This window comes from Eptatretus burgeri, chromosome 8, assembly GCF_056783735.1.
Source record: "Eptatretus burgeri isolate ZD-2024b chromosome 8, Ebu_testis_v1, whole genome shotgun sequence".
Classification (NCBI taxonomy): Eukaryota; Metazoa; Chordata; class Myxini; order Myxiniformes; family Myxinidae; genus Eptatretus; species Eptatretus burgeri.
Window position 1 is genome coordinate 10,563,948 of NC_140968.1, and position 15,826 is coordinate 10,579,773.

At 42.4% G+C, this 15,826-nt stretch overlaps 1 protein-coding gene across 1 annotated transcript; it reads right to left on the bottom strand.

Annotated features, from left to right (window-relative positions):
• Positions 1 to 234: 234 nt before the first annotated feature.
• On the bottom strand, positions 235 to 2,626 carry COX7C (cytochrome c oxidase subunit 7C). Its single transcript, XM_085890822.1, has 3 exons — positions 2,422 to 2,626; positions 927 to 1,054; positions 235 to 426 (listed from the first exon to the last, which is right to left on the bottom strand). Exons 1-2 carry the CDS (start codon positions 2,506 to 2,508, stop codon positions 938 to 940), a joined length of 204 nt encoding a protein of 67 aa, XP_085746948.1. The 5' UTR covers positions 2,509 to 2,626; the 3' UTR covers positions 235 to 426; positions 927 to 937.
• Positions 2,627 to 15,826: the final 13,200 nt, after the last annotated feature.

Consider the following 15,826-nt stretch of genomic DNA (forward strand, 5'->3'; position numbering starts at 1 on the left):
CCGTCTTCAGAATAGGTGGAAACAATCAAGGGTCGGAGTGCAATGTACCGACGAAGGTATATACCTCGACAATATCCCAAAGGTGACCCTTGGCTTCTTCCTACCGCCACACTATGAATATCTATTATTGTTCAAAGCCTGTTCCCCTTGATCAGTCCAACAATCTGCTGCCCTATCATAAATATCCACCACGATTCCAGACTTGTATCAAAACGACGAGCAATCACAAGGAAGTGTTGATTTACAACTTTAATGAGATAGAAGTTGGAATAGGGAAAGCGGTGCAGTGCAGATGTCACCACATACCAACGGACATTGACAACCAAATTCCATTCAAAGATATCGCTATAATTAGAGACAGAAGAACCAAGAGATCTGCTGACAATGAGACATTACATCTTCACACCTCAGCTCCCATCTTGATACCTGGAAAGGTGACAAACGATCAGTTCAAATCTTATACCATTGCAAACAGCAAAAAAATATACATTAAAAAAAGAACAATATTTGAGGAATCTTAAAGTAAAAGCATATTACTAACTAGAACAGCACTCTTCGACGTCACAATGTGAACAGAGATGCCTCATCCACATTATTACATCATTATATGTGCAGTGCCTCATAGCCAAGAATTAAAACCCATTAAATAGGAATTTTTCCACATCGTAACCTACAACTTCTAAATGAAAAAAACAAATTCGACAAATTTCAGAAAATTAATTTAAAATACAGAGCAGAGACGGACGAACAGACAGAGCAGACAACCCGAAAACATAATTCCTCCGGCGACTTTGCCGGCAGCGGCCTTAAAACAGCAAAACTGACCACCGAAAGCACAGACACCAAAGCAATATTTAAACACAAGACGACCAACGAGGTCGATGAAAACTCTATGGGAAGAGCAAGGAACGCCGAGATCATCTTACCGGTGGCAGAATCACGCTTTTGAAAGCTGGTGCCTCACCAGCATAAACGGGATAAAATAACCACTACCCATGAAGAGAGACATGACCACCAGGAAGCGCCACTTGTTTTCCACCGAGAAGGGAATGTTCTGGGGAAGGAAGAGAAGCACATCTGTTTGTCCAACAAATACTCACAAGGGGAATCAAAAATTTTTGGAACAATCTTCCAGAAAAATGTTGTGCACTATAAACAGATTAGGGAAGTATAGATGCAACCAATTAAATGCTAAATGGAATGCAGTTCCCCTCAATATAGCACTGTGAGAGGAGGGGGTGCGGCCAGTGGGGTGAGAGGAGGGGTGCGGTGAGAGGAGGGGGTGCGGCCAGTGGGGTGAGAGGAGGGGGTGCGGGCAGTGGGGTGAGAGGAGGGGGTGCGGGCAGTGGGGTGAGAGGAGGGGTGCGGCCAGTGGGGTGAGAGGAGGGGGTGCGGTGAGAGGAGGGAGTGGGGTGAGAGGAGGGGGTGCGGCCAGTGGGGTGAGAGGAGGGGGTGCGGCCAGTGGGGTGAGAGGAGGGGGTGCGGGCAGTGGGGTGAGAGGAGGGGTGCGGGCAGTGGGGTGAGAGGAGGGGTGCGGGCAGTGGGGTGAGAGGAGGGGGTGCGGGCAGTGGGGTGAGAGGAAGGGGTGCGGGCAGTGGGGTGAGAGGAGGGGTGCGGCCAGTGGGGTGAGAGGAGGGGGTGCGGCCAGTGGGGTGAGAGGAGGGGGTGCGGCCAGTGGGGTGAGAGGAGGGGGTGCGGCCAGTGGGGTGAGAGGAGGGGGTGCGGCCAGTGGGGTGAGAGGAGGGGTGCGGCCAGTGGGGTGAGAGGAGGGGTGCGGCCAGTGGGGTGAGAGGAGGGGGTGCGGCCAGTGGGGTGAGAGGAGGGGGTGCGGCCAGTGGGGTGAGAGGAGGGGTGCGGCCAGTGGGGTGAGAGGAGGGGGTGCGGCCAGTGGGGTGAGATGAGGGGTGCGGCCAGTGGGGTGAGAGGAGGGGGTGGGGTGAGAGGAGGGGGTGCGGCCAGTGGGGTGAGATGAGGGGTGCGGCCAGTGGGGTGAGAGGAGGGGTGGGGTGAGAGGAGGGGGTGGGGTGAGAGGAGGGGGTGCGGCCAGTGGGGTGAGATGAGGGGGGCAGGTAATACACGTGCAAAGAAGGAAGACAGAAGAAAGTAAAATGGTTGATTGTTTTCTTTCCAGCATTGAACGATAAACGCATATGATGTCCGACATGACACCCGCTGGATGTGTTGAGTGACATTGGATAAACATTATAAAACATGTCTGTCAGCGTAAAATGCAATTTTTATATAAATTTCGTTAGCACTCTTGACGAAGCCCACCTTTAGCCCCGTTTTTAGAATCACACTGTCCCGAACAGACTTCACGAGATGGAAAACCGTGACGAGCAACGAGGTAAACGGCGCAGACGCTTTGACCTTGTTCGCTGCGACATCAGATCAGTACAAACAAACTGGAAGTAGACTCACCTTTCCCGGACCCTCCTCGTAATGTACACGACGAACCACCGACGTCCCGAAGCGGCGGACGAACTGTGCGGACACACGAGGTAACATGGCGAACCCAGGAAAAGGGAAGAAAAAGCACAAGAGGAGAATTCAAATCACAACGAACGTGAAGGCCTCTGCTAACCAGGAAGTATGGCCAGGCAATGACAGTCGTCGTCGTCCTCTTCTTCTTCTTATTCTTATTCTTCTTATTCTTCTTATTCTTATTATTCTTCTTATTCTTCTTATTCTTATTATTCTTCTTATTATTATTATTATTATTCTTATTCTTATTCTTATTCTTCTTTTATTTTGTTTTTTTTTACCTGATTTATGTAGTTTAAACAGCAATTCCAATTTTCCTAAAATGTTTTTATACGTTTAGAAAATATTTAACTTAATTAAATAATATGTGATAAAAGGACTACACCCAATTTAAGCGAAGAAATCTTCGGGTGTGTTCAGTTATAAGGCAGCGTTCCTCATCAACGGAGAAGAAGTTATTGGTTTTATGTTTATGATGATGATGATGATGATGATGATGATGAGTAACCGATTGCTCGAGGATCAGAGCAAATCTCCCGCAGCAGATTATTGAACGCCGCACGATTGTGAAATGTACAAGTGCTTTAGACAAACATTGGCGGGAGGAAAGGTTTTGTACTCTCAAACCCTCAATCACACGTGCGCAACACAAAGTATCCGCAGCTCATCCGCCGTCTGCACCGTCACAGACTATAATCAAACATGAAGGACTGTTGTGAGGTCGGTGTGTTTTGTCACCCAAGAATCGTTTTCGCCTTTGCCTCCTCCTCCCCTGGAAAGAAAACAAAAAACGATTCCCCCCCCCCATTTTTTTGGTCCGGTGTTGATGTGGCACAGGCATGATGGGCCGAATGGCCTCCACCCGGTCCAATTTCCTTGCTTCTCCTTGTGTATAATGTTCTGCAGTCTGCACAGCACCACTGGAGGCAGTCGAATCGTTTCGACTTTCGCACCTGTATCAAACACAGCGTGTATTTGTCCGTTCTCCTTCATAAGGGCGATTTAAGAAGTGTTTTAAAAGCCAATCTTTTAACACAACGGTATGTTCACTACGGTCTGTTTTTCGGGATTAACAAAAACTCGAAAAACAATTTTCATATAAGAGTAATTACGTCTCTTGTTTTGGAGATGTAGACGGTGACTTGCAACCGGTATCAACGGCGGTGCACAGAAACATTTTTTTTTAAACCAATAAACAAAAGGCACAGGGAGGTTAAAAAAAAAATTGCTACAGATGATGCGAAACACGCGCAGAGTAAAACGAGTGTTCATTTACATACGTAGGATTTCAAATAAATGACGAAGACGTAAGCACACCTCACGCTAGGCCGAGGCTTCGGACTTTTGGCACGCTCACGAGGCTGCGCCGTCAAAACGAAACGTCCCAGAATCTAAAGAAAATATGGGAACATTTGTGCACACAGCGTTTTAAAATATCCCTTCTTGTTACAAAACATCATGTCTTCCAGTCTCCTTGAACATGTCAAATAAAGTAACTCCAACCTGTCATTTTTTAACGGCATTTTATACTCGTCCACATGGAAGACAAGGATGGCTGCTCGTTCCTCTGATTAGCTGTGTGAGAAGGCTAGGTGCAATGTCATTAACTCCTGGCAAGATTGAACAATGCATCATCGAGGCGTATTAAAAGGCGATATTCGGAATCCGATTCCATATTCGACGATTGGACGAGTGTTCGTGGCCTAAATAACTATCTGTAAATAATCTAAATAATACAAATAATTTAACATTGGTAATCATGGCCAAATGCAATGCCCTCCCCTCTGGCAAACGAAGGAGTGAGTAAAGTTGCAATTTCAAGGAAGGGACTTGGAACCAGGACCATTTCAGTAAACGCATCGTTCAGCCACTCCACCTTGTTGCAAGTTGTGTCCATCAGGATTAAATCCTTGATGAAGGAGATCAGCATGCTCCACAGGTGGACGAGAGAGACAGAGACAGAGACAGAGAAGAAAGAGAGAAGAAAGAGAGAAAGAGAGAAGAAAGAGAGAAAGAAAGAAAGAGAGAAAGAGAGAAGAAAGAGAGAAAGAAAGAAAGAGAGAAAGAGAGAAGAAAGAGAGAAAGAAAGAAAGAGAGAAAGAGAGAAGAAAGAGAGAAAGAAAGAAAGAGAGAAAGAGAGAAGAAAGAGAGAAAGAGAGAAGAAAGAGAGAAAGAGAGAGAGAAAGAGAGAAAGAAAGAAAGAGAGAAAGAGAGAAGAAAGAGAGAAAGAAAGAAAGAGAGAAAGAGAGAAGAAAGAGAGAAAGAGAGAAAGAGAGAAAGAGAGAAGAAAGAAAGAAAGAGAGAAAGAGAGAAGAAAGAGAGAAAGAAAGAAAGAGAGAAAGAGAGAAGAAAGAGAGAAAGAAAGAAAGAGAGAAAGAGAGAAGAAAGAGAGAAAGAAAGAGAGAGAAGAAAGAGAGAAAGAAAGAAAGAGAGAAAGAGAGAAGAAAGAGAGAAAGAAAGAAAGAGAGAAAGAGAGAAGAAAGAGAGAAAGAGAGAAAGAGAGAAAGAGAGAAGAAAGAGAGAAAGAGAGAAAGAGAGAAAGAGAGAAGAAAGGGAGAAAGAAAGAAAGAGAGAAAGAGAGAGGAAAGAGAGAAAGAAACAAAGAGAGAAGAAAGAAAGAGAGAGAGAAAGAGAGAGAGAAAGAGAGAGAGAAAGAGAAGAAAGAGAGAAAGAGAGAAAGAAAGAGAAGAAAGAGAGAAAGAAAGAAAGAGAGAAGAAAGAGAGAAAGAAAGAGAGAGAAGAAAGAGAGAAAGAAAGAAAGAGAGAAAGAGAGAAGAAAGAGAGAAAGAAAGAAAGAGAGAAAGAGAGAAGAAAGAGAGAAAGAAAGAAAGAGAGAAGAAAGAGAGAAAGAAAGAAAGAGAGAAAGAAAGAGAGAAAGAAAGAGAAGAAAGAGAGAAAGAGAAAGAGAAAGAGAAAGAGAAAGAGAAAAAGAGAAAGAGAGAAAGAAAGAGAGAAAGAGAAAGAAAGAAGAAAGAGAGAAAGAAAGAAGAAAGAGAGAAAGAAAGAAGAAAGAGAGAAAGAAAGAAGAAAGAGAGAAAGAGAGAAAGAGAGAAAGAGAGAAAGAGAGAAAGAGAGAAAGAGAGAAAGAGAGAAAGAGAGAAAGAGAGAAGAAAGAGAGAAAGAAAGAAGAAAGAGAGAAAGAAAGAAGAAAGAGAGAAAGAAAGAAGAAAGAGAGAAAGAAAGAAGAAAAAGAGAAAGAAAGAAGAAAGAGAGAAAGAAAGAAGAAAGAGACAAAGAAAGAAGAAAGAGAGAAAGAAAGAGGAAAGAGAGAAAGAAAGAGAGAAAGAAAGAAGAAAGAGAGAAAGAAAGAGAGAAAGAAAGAAAGAAAGAGAGAAAGAAAGAAGAAAGAGAGAAAGAAAGAAGAAACAGAGAAAGAAAGAGAAAAAAGAGAAAGAAAGAAGAAAGAGAGAAAGAAAGAAGAAAGAGAGAAAGAAAGAAGAAAGAGAGAAAGAAAGAAGAAAGAGAGAAAGAAAGAAGAAAGAGAGAAAGAAAGAAGAAAGAGAGAAAGAAAGAAGAAAGAGAGAAAGAAAGAAGAAAGAGAGAAAGAAAGAAGAAAGAGAGAAAGAAAGAAGAAAGAGAGAAAGAAAGAAGAAAGAGAGAAAGAAAGAAGAAAGAGAGAAAGAAAGAAGAAAGAGAGAAAGAAAGAAGAAAGAGAGAAAGAAAGAAGAAAGAGAGAAAGAAAGAAGAAAGAGAGAAAGAAAGAAGAAAGAGAGAAAGAAAGAAGAAAGAGAGAAAGAAAGAAGAAAGAGAGAAAGAAAGAAGAAAGAGAGAAAGAAAGAAGAAAGAGAGAAAGAAAGAAGAAAGAGAGAAAGAAAGAAGAAAGAGAGAAAGAAAGAAGAAAGAGAGAAAGAAAGAAGAAAGAGAGAAAGAAAGAAGAAAGAAGAAAGGAGAAAGAGAAAGAAGAAAGAAGAAAGGAGAAAGAGAAAGAAGAAAGAAGAAAGGAGAAAGAGAAAGAAGAAAGAAGAAAGGAGAAAGAGAAAGAAGAAAGAAGAAAGGAGAAAGAGAAAGAAGAAAGAAGAAAGGAGAAAGAGAGAGAAAGAAGAAAGAAGAAAGAGAGAGAAAGAAGAAAGAAGAAAGAAGAAAGAAGAAAGAAGAAAGAAGAAAGAAGAAAGAAGAAAGAAGAAAGAAGAAAGAAGAAAGAAGAGAGAGAGAGAGAGAGAGAGAGAGAGAGAGAGAGAGAGAGAGAGAGAGAGAGAGAGAGAGAGAGAGAGAGAGAGAGAGAGAGAGAGAGAGAGAGAGAGAGAGAGAGAGAGAGAGAGAGAGAGAGAGAGAGAGAGAGAGAGAGACTCTCCATCAGGATTCAATCCTTGATGAAGGAGATCAGCATGCTCCGCAGGTGGACTTAACTCGACTTTCTTTTGTGCAGTAACGTAAGGCTCAGGGAGGGACATTGGGAAGCACCGGTCATTCGTGTTAACTTGTGTAATAGTACACCGGTAACGCAGTTCCTCTTGAGCTGTATAGTCTAGGTTCGATTCCCAACCTGACTGAGCCTCAGACCCGAATTTGTTGGGGATGTATATAATTTATGAACCTGGGATCACAGCATCATGAACTGTGTTGTGAAATTGGAGACGCCAAGCAGGCAAAAACCATATTTTACATGAAACTTGTTCAGATTTCATCAAATGAATACCAACCAATCAAAACACGCTCATGGTGTTCTGCTGAACAAACATCCATTATTGAAAGTGACCATGTTTCAGCACTTACTCACTCCTTATTTACACAGAAGGGAATTCCTGTCCAACGTGTGGGGATCAGCAGGTTCTCTTTCCTGGAGATTTCCCCAGGCAGGACACAGGGTTGGGTGGGAGTCACCCTTCCCAGTGTGGGTTGACATCTGCGTGCCTGAGCAAACAGTGCCGGCTGTTCGACACTGGCCAACTTGGAGAAAAACAGGAACTTTGTCGAACTTAAGTGAAATGGACAGATCATGACAATTCCTGAGCAACTTGTTATTCATCACTGGAGCACTGGAACAAGGGGTGAGGGAGGGGGGACGGTCGCAGAGACCACCAGACATGAGCATTTGCCAATTTTCAATGCATTAACTGATTAGTTTTATTTGAAGTTAATATTAAGGGAAATGAATTCACCCATTCAGGGAAGTTTATGTTTATATTCCCTTGAATGTACAATTAAATGATTGTGGCATGATGTTATACTCAGTACGACAAACATAGGGCCAATACCCCTGAGCGATCACCTGGTGGCGGCTAGATAAGATAACCAGGGAACCAGTGGCAGGTATGGATGACTCACAAAATATATAACGGAGAAGAAAGTAAATACCTATGGATTTTGTATTTTTTTTAATTGCCATGAACAAACTTTGGTACATCACGGGTGATGAAGGTTATGATCAAGTTTCATCGAAGTTGTGTATACTAGTATGTGCCCGTACGTGCAAAAATATTAAAAAAAAAAACTTTCAAACCGCGAGCCAGAAACAACAAACACACAGGCCGTTCCTTCGCTCTCGCGTGCCCGTACGTGCATGGCCATAAGTGCAACCACCCGCCCCCCCCCAAAAAACTTTCAAACCACGAGCCAGAAACAACTACACAGGCCGTTCCTTCGCTCTCGCGTGCCCGTACGTGCAAACACCCCCCCCCCAAAAAAAAACTTTCAAACAACCACACAGGCCGTTCCTTCGCTCTCGAAAATGACGACTGGATTGGGGCATTATGTTTATCTATAAATGCGCATAACAAATCTAGAAATTATTAAAATACATTACGTCATCACTATCCGGAAGTGGTGCGTGCCCGTATGGAATGTTCACATGCAATCCACGAATTATCGCTTGTATTGAAGTAACAACTGCTGTGATACTTACACACAGAGTTAATTAAAATTAAAATCAAGTTTACCTCCCTGTCTTTGCTTGCCATGACATTCGCTGCCATTGATCATTGCCACTCCTACGCCACGGAAACTAAGGCACCGATCAATCCCCATCGTAACCGGCACGGCACGTGATGCCATCGTCGGCCGGCCGCGCACCGCCTACGCAGCCACGTGTCCTTTCATTGGTTGGTAAATAAATGGCCATAACTTGGAAACCACTTGTCCGATTAATATCAAACCTTGAAAAGGCACATACTCAGGTCCCCAGCAATATACCTGGCAAGTTTCAATTAGATCGGACCAGTGGTTGTCGAGAAATAGCGGTCACACACACACACACACACACACACACACACACACACACACACACACACACACACACACACACACACACACACACACACACACACACACACACACACACACACACATTGCTGGAATTATAGATAGATAGTTTTGGAGAAGAAAGTAAATACATATTTTAGGGGGCAACACCCCTGTAGACCCCCTTAGAGCCCGAGTTTTTTTTTTTAATTCCATGAACAAACTTTGGTAGATACACGGTGATGAACGTTGTGGTAAAGTTTCATTGAAATCCTATGTGTAGTTTCAGAGAAGTTGAAAGTATTTGTGGACGGACGGACGGACGCATGCGCGCACACACGCCATCCCAGGAACTCCGTGAACTACGTTCTAGGTGAGCTAAAAATCACCCACGTGTACAGATAGTAGTCAACAACCACAACTTACACACACTTACACACAATAACGAGCCGTTCGTGCTTTCCCATCGTCTCCGGTCGCTCACCTGGAGTGAGCACAATAAGGCTGCACTTAATTTTCGAAATTTTCATCCACAGACGTTTCTCGCACGGTCCCGTAATTTTTCCCAGTGCATCGGCTTCGATGTCCATCAGCACGTTGATTTCAGCTTTCTACATCATCCAGAAGGTCCCGAACATTAATATCAGTCAGTTAGTGAGTCTAAATGGTTAGAGTTACCTAAATATATTGTTACGGATTCAGCGGTGAGGGGTGGTGGGATTCGGACGAGTGATGTCAATCACTGTCCGTAACCAGTTTGGGTTTTCGCACCCTACTCTCGACAGCCAAATGTTACAGATTCGGCGCCACCCTAACCACCGCCGTCTCCGGGGTTATAACGCCGGCTGGTTCGGCACAGGCCTCGGGTCACGCGCCTCGAATCGCGATACCAACGTACCCCTGGACCTTGCCAGTTGGGGAAATAGACCCCTGTTACAGACTGGTTTTGTCAGAGACCGAGCGAATTCTGCCAGTCTGTAACCATTTTGGTTTTTATATCCAAATTGAGCGGATCGTTCCTCGGCGCGGCACGAATTAATTCAAAGCGACAACTTCATGCGAATCAGCCAGATTTATTGGGGACACATCGGGGGAACACAACACAAGCAAAGCATTCACGACAATGTTATAATTAATCTATAACTCGTTCTTAACTAGGGGGCTACGGATTATGGGTTTCGAAGGGGACCCTAACGAGATAAACCTTAAACAACATGCAGACAAGACATGGACAGCATGCAATCAAGACACAGAGTACTTGCTGATGCTTCATGGATGAGAGGAAAAGTGTCAAAAGCCCGAATGCGGCTCGTGACAAGCCGATGTCCACGGATTCGAGCGTCCAAGCTCAAACACGCCGCGTGGCAACATGGCGCTAGACCATGTGTCGCAGCCCTCACGCATGCATTCTCGGCGTGTTCAGACCCCGCGAGGTTGACTGCACCAGAGCGAAAGATCCATGGTGGTATGCTCCAGCTGGCTTTTCACAAGGTCCAGCATACAAGTCCAGGCCTGGCCTGTTCACCAGGTCGGGCCAAATCGAGGTATTGGGCTCCGCAGGCAGATCAACAAACGTGTCGAGCCGTGCCGTGAGTCAGGACAGAGGCTCCATGGTTAGACGCAGGTTGAACCTGTCGTTGACCTCTCAAAGCCGACTCCAGACTCACACAGCAGCCAGGTCCTCTCGTAGCAGATTGCAGCCTTACCCTCAGGTCCAGTTCCTCCCTCGGCAGATGGCAGACTCGACCCTCAGGTTCAGTTCCTCCGAACTGCCGGTCGCACACTCGACCTCAGGCAGATCCTCTCCCAGCCCATGGCAGACAGACCTCATTCAGTCCCTTCCTTGCCTTTCTTTCGGCTCGCTCTTTACGAAAAGCCGATCGCAAAAACTCTCATGCAGTTTCTCCTACTGCCGATCGCACCACCTTGGCGCTCTCAGTCCCACCTTTTCACCTCTCGGCCGACTGCTTCTCTCGGCCACACCCTCTCAGTGCGACCACTCATGCGGAATGATGTAATCGTCATAATGACATCATAGGTCATGTGGTGAGGTAGCCGTCCTGGAAAAATAGAAAACCTTTGTACCTCTGTATCTCAAACTGCACCAAGGAAAAAATTGAAACTTGGCACGTGGCAAGTACTCCTCATGGGGAATGAGTCTGATTTTTATGACGACATAAAATGATGTCATAATTGCATAAGTACAATGCTACGTCCAATCAGTATAAAAATTTTGGAGGGTCAACTTGGGATAAAATGGTCCACAGAAATTTTACTGATGATGTCATTGGTCATGTGATTTGGCAGCTATATTGTTTTTTTGTTTTTTTTTTAAACCTTCAAAACTCTTTTTCTCTGAAATGGCTGAAAAGATCGAGGCAAAACTTTGCACCTATGACCGCCTATCCACGAGGAACAAAAGATGCACACATGTAATGTTATAGGTCACATGGTTTGGCAGCCATGTTAGATTTACCCTAAAACATATAAAAAAAAATCTTCTTCTCCAGAACAGCTGGACAGATCAAGGGGAAATTTCACATACATCTCCCCCCTGGCAATAATGTATACATTTAGTAAGCAATAATTGATAAGGCACATGGTTTGGCAGCCATATTTGATTTAAGAAAAATATGAAATAATGTTTTCTTTGGAACTGCTTAATCAATGGACATGAAACTTCACAATTGTGATCTAGTAATGATGGGGAAGACATGTTTTAAATTTCAACACATGGTCTGGCAGCCAGAATTATTTACATTCTTTGATGTGTTTTTTTATTTTATTTTTGAATCAGGCTCACTTGGCTGTCTGTGCCTGGATGGGTTTGAAGGTCGAGGAGTATCAGCTGAAATGAGAATCCTATCCAGGTTCCTCCTGATGACTCCATCTTTGTTTTTTTTGCTTGTTCGTGCTCCTAATGACTCCAATGCAGGACTGTACATATTTGGTCTTCCATTTGATTGAAATTGAATTTATTTTCATCCCATTCTAAATTCAGTGGAATAATAATCATAACAAACGTTATGGGTTAGGGTCAGGTGTCGGATCAAAGCTGGCCGTCTTTGTGATGGTTATAACTGCTGGCAGTGATGACTGGGTACCAATATGTCCCGCTTTGATGCAACCCCACTTTGATCGGACACATGACCCTGACCCACAACTGTTTATTTTTATTGTTATTCAAAAATTTCCTCAGATCGGACCCTCAGACCCATCCAGGCACAGCCAAGTGAACCTTATTCAAAAAAAAAAAAACTCAAAAAGAACTCATATCAAAAAATTTAAATGATTCTGGCTGCCAGACTGTGTGTCCGATCAGGTTGAAATATAAAAATATGTTCAACATCACGACTAGATCATAATTGTGAAGTTTCATGTCGATTGATTAAGCGGTTCAAGAGAAATTTTTTTTTTTAAGTTTTTGCTCAATCCAATATGGCTGTGAGACCATGTGACATCAATTATTTGTGAATACCTTGTCATCCCCAAGGCTTGGGGAACATTTGTGTGAAGTTTCCCCTCGATCTGTCCAGCCATTCTGGAGAAGATTTTTTTTTAATAGATTTTAGGGTAAATCCAAAATGGATGCCAAACAATGTGACCTCTGATGTCATATGTGTGACCCTTTTGTTCCTCATGAATAGGCAGTCATACGTGTAAAGTTTCGTCTCGATCTGTTAGTCACGCGACCAATGACGTCATTAATGTTTTTTTTTCTGTGGACCATATTATCCCTAGAAGACCCTCAAAAATGTTCATACTGATCAGATGTAGTGTTCTACATATGCAATTATGACGTCATAAAGACGGTACGTATGATGTCATTAAAAAAAATCACACTTATTCCCCATGAGGAGGACTTGCCGTGTGCCAAGTTTCATTTTTTCCCCTTGGTGTGGTTTCAGAGATAGAGAGATCCAAAATTTTCCCATTTTTCCAAAATGGGTGCCACACCACGTGACCTATGACGTCAGAATTATCAACAAGATATTCTACGTGAGTAGCCACTCCTATGGTGAAAATTTCCTCTCAATTCGACAAGCAGTTGTGGAGAAAAACACTAAAGTTCTGTGCGGACATACAAACAAGATGTGCAGAGCACGATTCTTGCAAAATCCATGAAACAAATTTTGCAGCAAAAATAATTGGAGGTTGAATTCAGTGACGTGAAATCGAAATCCTCTTCAACTTTCAAGTCAATGGGATGAAAATTGACAATTTTAGAAATTTGGCCTATGTTGACCTTTTGGCAGATGTTGACCTCCAAAATAATTGGAGGTTGAATTCAATGATGTGAAATAGAAATCCTCTTCAACTTTCAAGTCAATCAGATGAAAATGGACAATTTTAGAAATTTGGCCTATGTTGACCTTTTGCAGATGTTGACCTTCAAAATAATTGGAGGTTAAATTCAGTGATGTGAAATAGAAATCCTCTTCAACTTTCAAGTCAATCAGATGAAAATTGTCAATTTTAGAAATTTGGCCAATGTTGACCTTTTGGCAGATGTTGACCTCCAAAATAATTGGAGGTTGAATTCAGTGACGTGAAATAGAAATCCTCTTCAACTTTCAAGTCAATGAGATGAAAAATGACAAATTTAGAAATTTGGCTTATGTTGACCTTTTGGCAAATGTTGACCTCCAAAATAATTGGAGGTTGAATTCAGTGACGTGAAATAGAAATCCTCTTCAACTTTCAAGTCAATGGGATGAAAAATGACAAATTTAGAAATTTGGCTTATGTTGACCTTTTGGCAAATGTTGACCTCCAAAATAATTGGAGGTTGAATTCAATGATGTGAAATAGAAATCCTCTTCAACTTTCAAGTCAATCAGATGAAAATGGACAATTTTAGAAATTTGGCCTATGTTGACCTTTTGCAGATGTTGACCTTCAAAATAATTGGAGGTTAAATTCAGTGATGTGAAATAGAAATCCTCTTCAACTTTCAAGTCAATCAGATGAAAATTGTCAATTTTAGAAATTTGGCCAATGTTGACCTTTTGGCAGATGTTGACCTCCAAAATAATTGGAGGTTGAATTCAGTGACGTGAAATAGAAATCCTCTTCAACTTTCAAGTCAATGAGATGAAAAATGACAAATTTAGAAATTTGGCTTATGTTGACCTTTTGGCAAATGTTGACCTCCAAAATAATTGGAGGTTGAATTCAGTGACGTGAAATAGAAATCCTCTTCAACTTTCAAGTCAATGGGATGAAAAATGACAAATTTAGAAATTTGGCTTATGTTGACCTTTTGGCAAATGTTGACCTCCAAAATAATTGGAGGTTGAATTCAGTGATGTGAAATAGAAATCCTCTTCAACTTTCAAGTCAGTGGGATGAAAATTGTCAATTTTAGAAATTTGGCCTATGTTGACCTTTTGGCAGATGTTGACCTCCAAAATAATTGGAGGTTGAATTCAGTGACGTGAAATAGAAATCCTCTTCAACTTTCAAGTCAATCAGATGAAAATGGACAATTTTAGAAATTTGGCCTATGTTGACCTTTTGGCAGATGTTGACCTCCAAAATAATTGGAGGTTAAATTCAGTGACGTGAAATAGAAATCCTCTTCAACTTTCAAGTCAATCAGATGAAAATTGTCAATTTTAGAAATTTGGCCTATGTTGACCTTTTGGCAGATGTTGACCTCCAAAATAATTGGAGGTTGAATTCAGTGATGTGAAATAGAAATCCTCTTCAACTTTCAAGTCAATGGGATGAAAATTGACAATTTTAGAAATTTGGCCCATGTTGACCTTTTGGCAGATGTTTGACTTCCAAAATAATTGGAGGTTAAATTCAGTGACGTGAAATAGAAATCCTCTTCAACTTTCAAGTCAATCAGATGAAAATTGTCAATTTTAGAAATTTGGCCTATGTTGACCTTTTGGCAGATGTTGACCTCCAAAATAATTGGAGGTTGAATTCAGTGATGTGAAATAGAAATCCTCTTCAACTTTCAAGTCAATGGGATGAAAATTGACAATTTTAGAAATTTGGCCCATGTTGACCTTTTGGCAGATGTTTGACTTCCAAAATAATTGGAGGTTGAATTCAGTGACGTGAAATAGAAATCCGCTTCAACTTTCAAGTCAATGGGATGAAAATTGAGGATATTAGAAATCTCACCTTCGTTGTTGACCTTTGGCCTATGTAGACCTTATGACCTTTTAACGTCAAAAACAATAGACTTCTTCCTTTTGACAAGCTCCACTGGTGACTACTGACAAGCTATGGTGAAGTTTTGTGAAGATCGGTTTGAAATTGTGACCTGTCGGCGACAAACAAACAAACAGACATTCAGTCAGACAGAATAACAAAATCGACGAACCAACAATATACTTGAAAAATCTTCGATTTTCCAAGGAACAAACGAAAAATCACTCATAGATCGACACTCATCGAATCGCATCGGCACTCGGTGGAGCGCATACCTGTGCCAGGTTGAACAGGTTCCATTTTGTATGCCACTGATAGGTCGGATCTGATACTGGAGCTTAACCGAAATCGAATCGGCTTGTTCTTGTCACCGAACCAACTCTTCCACCTCATTTTGCCACAACTCGTCCACAACTTTTAGAGATAACATGCTGTACACAGTTTTTGGCCCCATCTCTCAATGGAGAAGAATCACTTGAAAAATTCTCAGATCCGGATCCGGATTCGGATCTTCACCAAAATTAAGCCTTGCTGTGTGTGCTTAGTCGGTCACCTACACACACAAATATTTTCAGAACGATTGCTCGAAAACTGTGGCCAAAAATCGTGTGACAAACAGACAGACAAATGCTATAGACCAACATACATGGGGAAAACTTTTTTTTTTCCAAGTAACAGACAAACAGACAAACGACGAGGGTAATCAACTAGCATTGCCTACCCGTTGCTTCACTAATGGACCAATTACTCGTGCTTGCCAAAAATTTTGGGCGAGAAGGAGAAGGTAAGGAAGACAAATCAAAAATAAGGTGCAGAGAGTGCTTTATCGTCAGCGTTGCCCAAATTAAAAAGGAGATCGCAATACCCTTTACCACCGCCATCAGGTGGCGCTACACGGTACACATTTACATAGAGAATTTATGCCGCTCCTGCCCCCAACACTCCTGCTTGAGCTCGTGGCCACATAGCCCATGTTACCCCCCACGCAAAGTTG

What these genes read in the sequence shown, in the direction of transcription:
- COX7C (XM_085890822.1), bottom strand. Translation starts at nt 2,508, where the DNA reads ATGTTACCTCGTGTGTCCGCACAGTTCGTCCGCCGCTTCGGGACGTCG. An exon ending in ACGAGGAGGGTCCGGGAAAG is followed by an intron (nt 1,055 to 2,421) that starts GTGAGTCTACTT and finishes TTCCTTCCCCAG; the next exon opens with AACATTCCCTTCTCGGTGGA.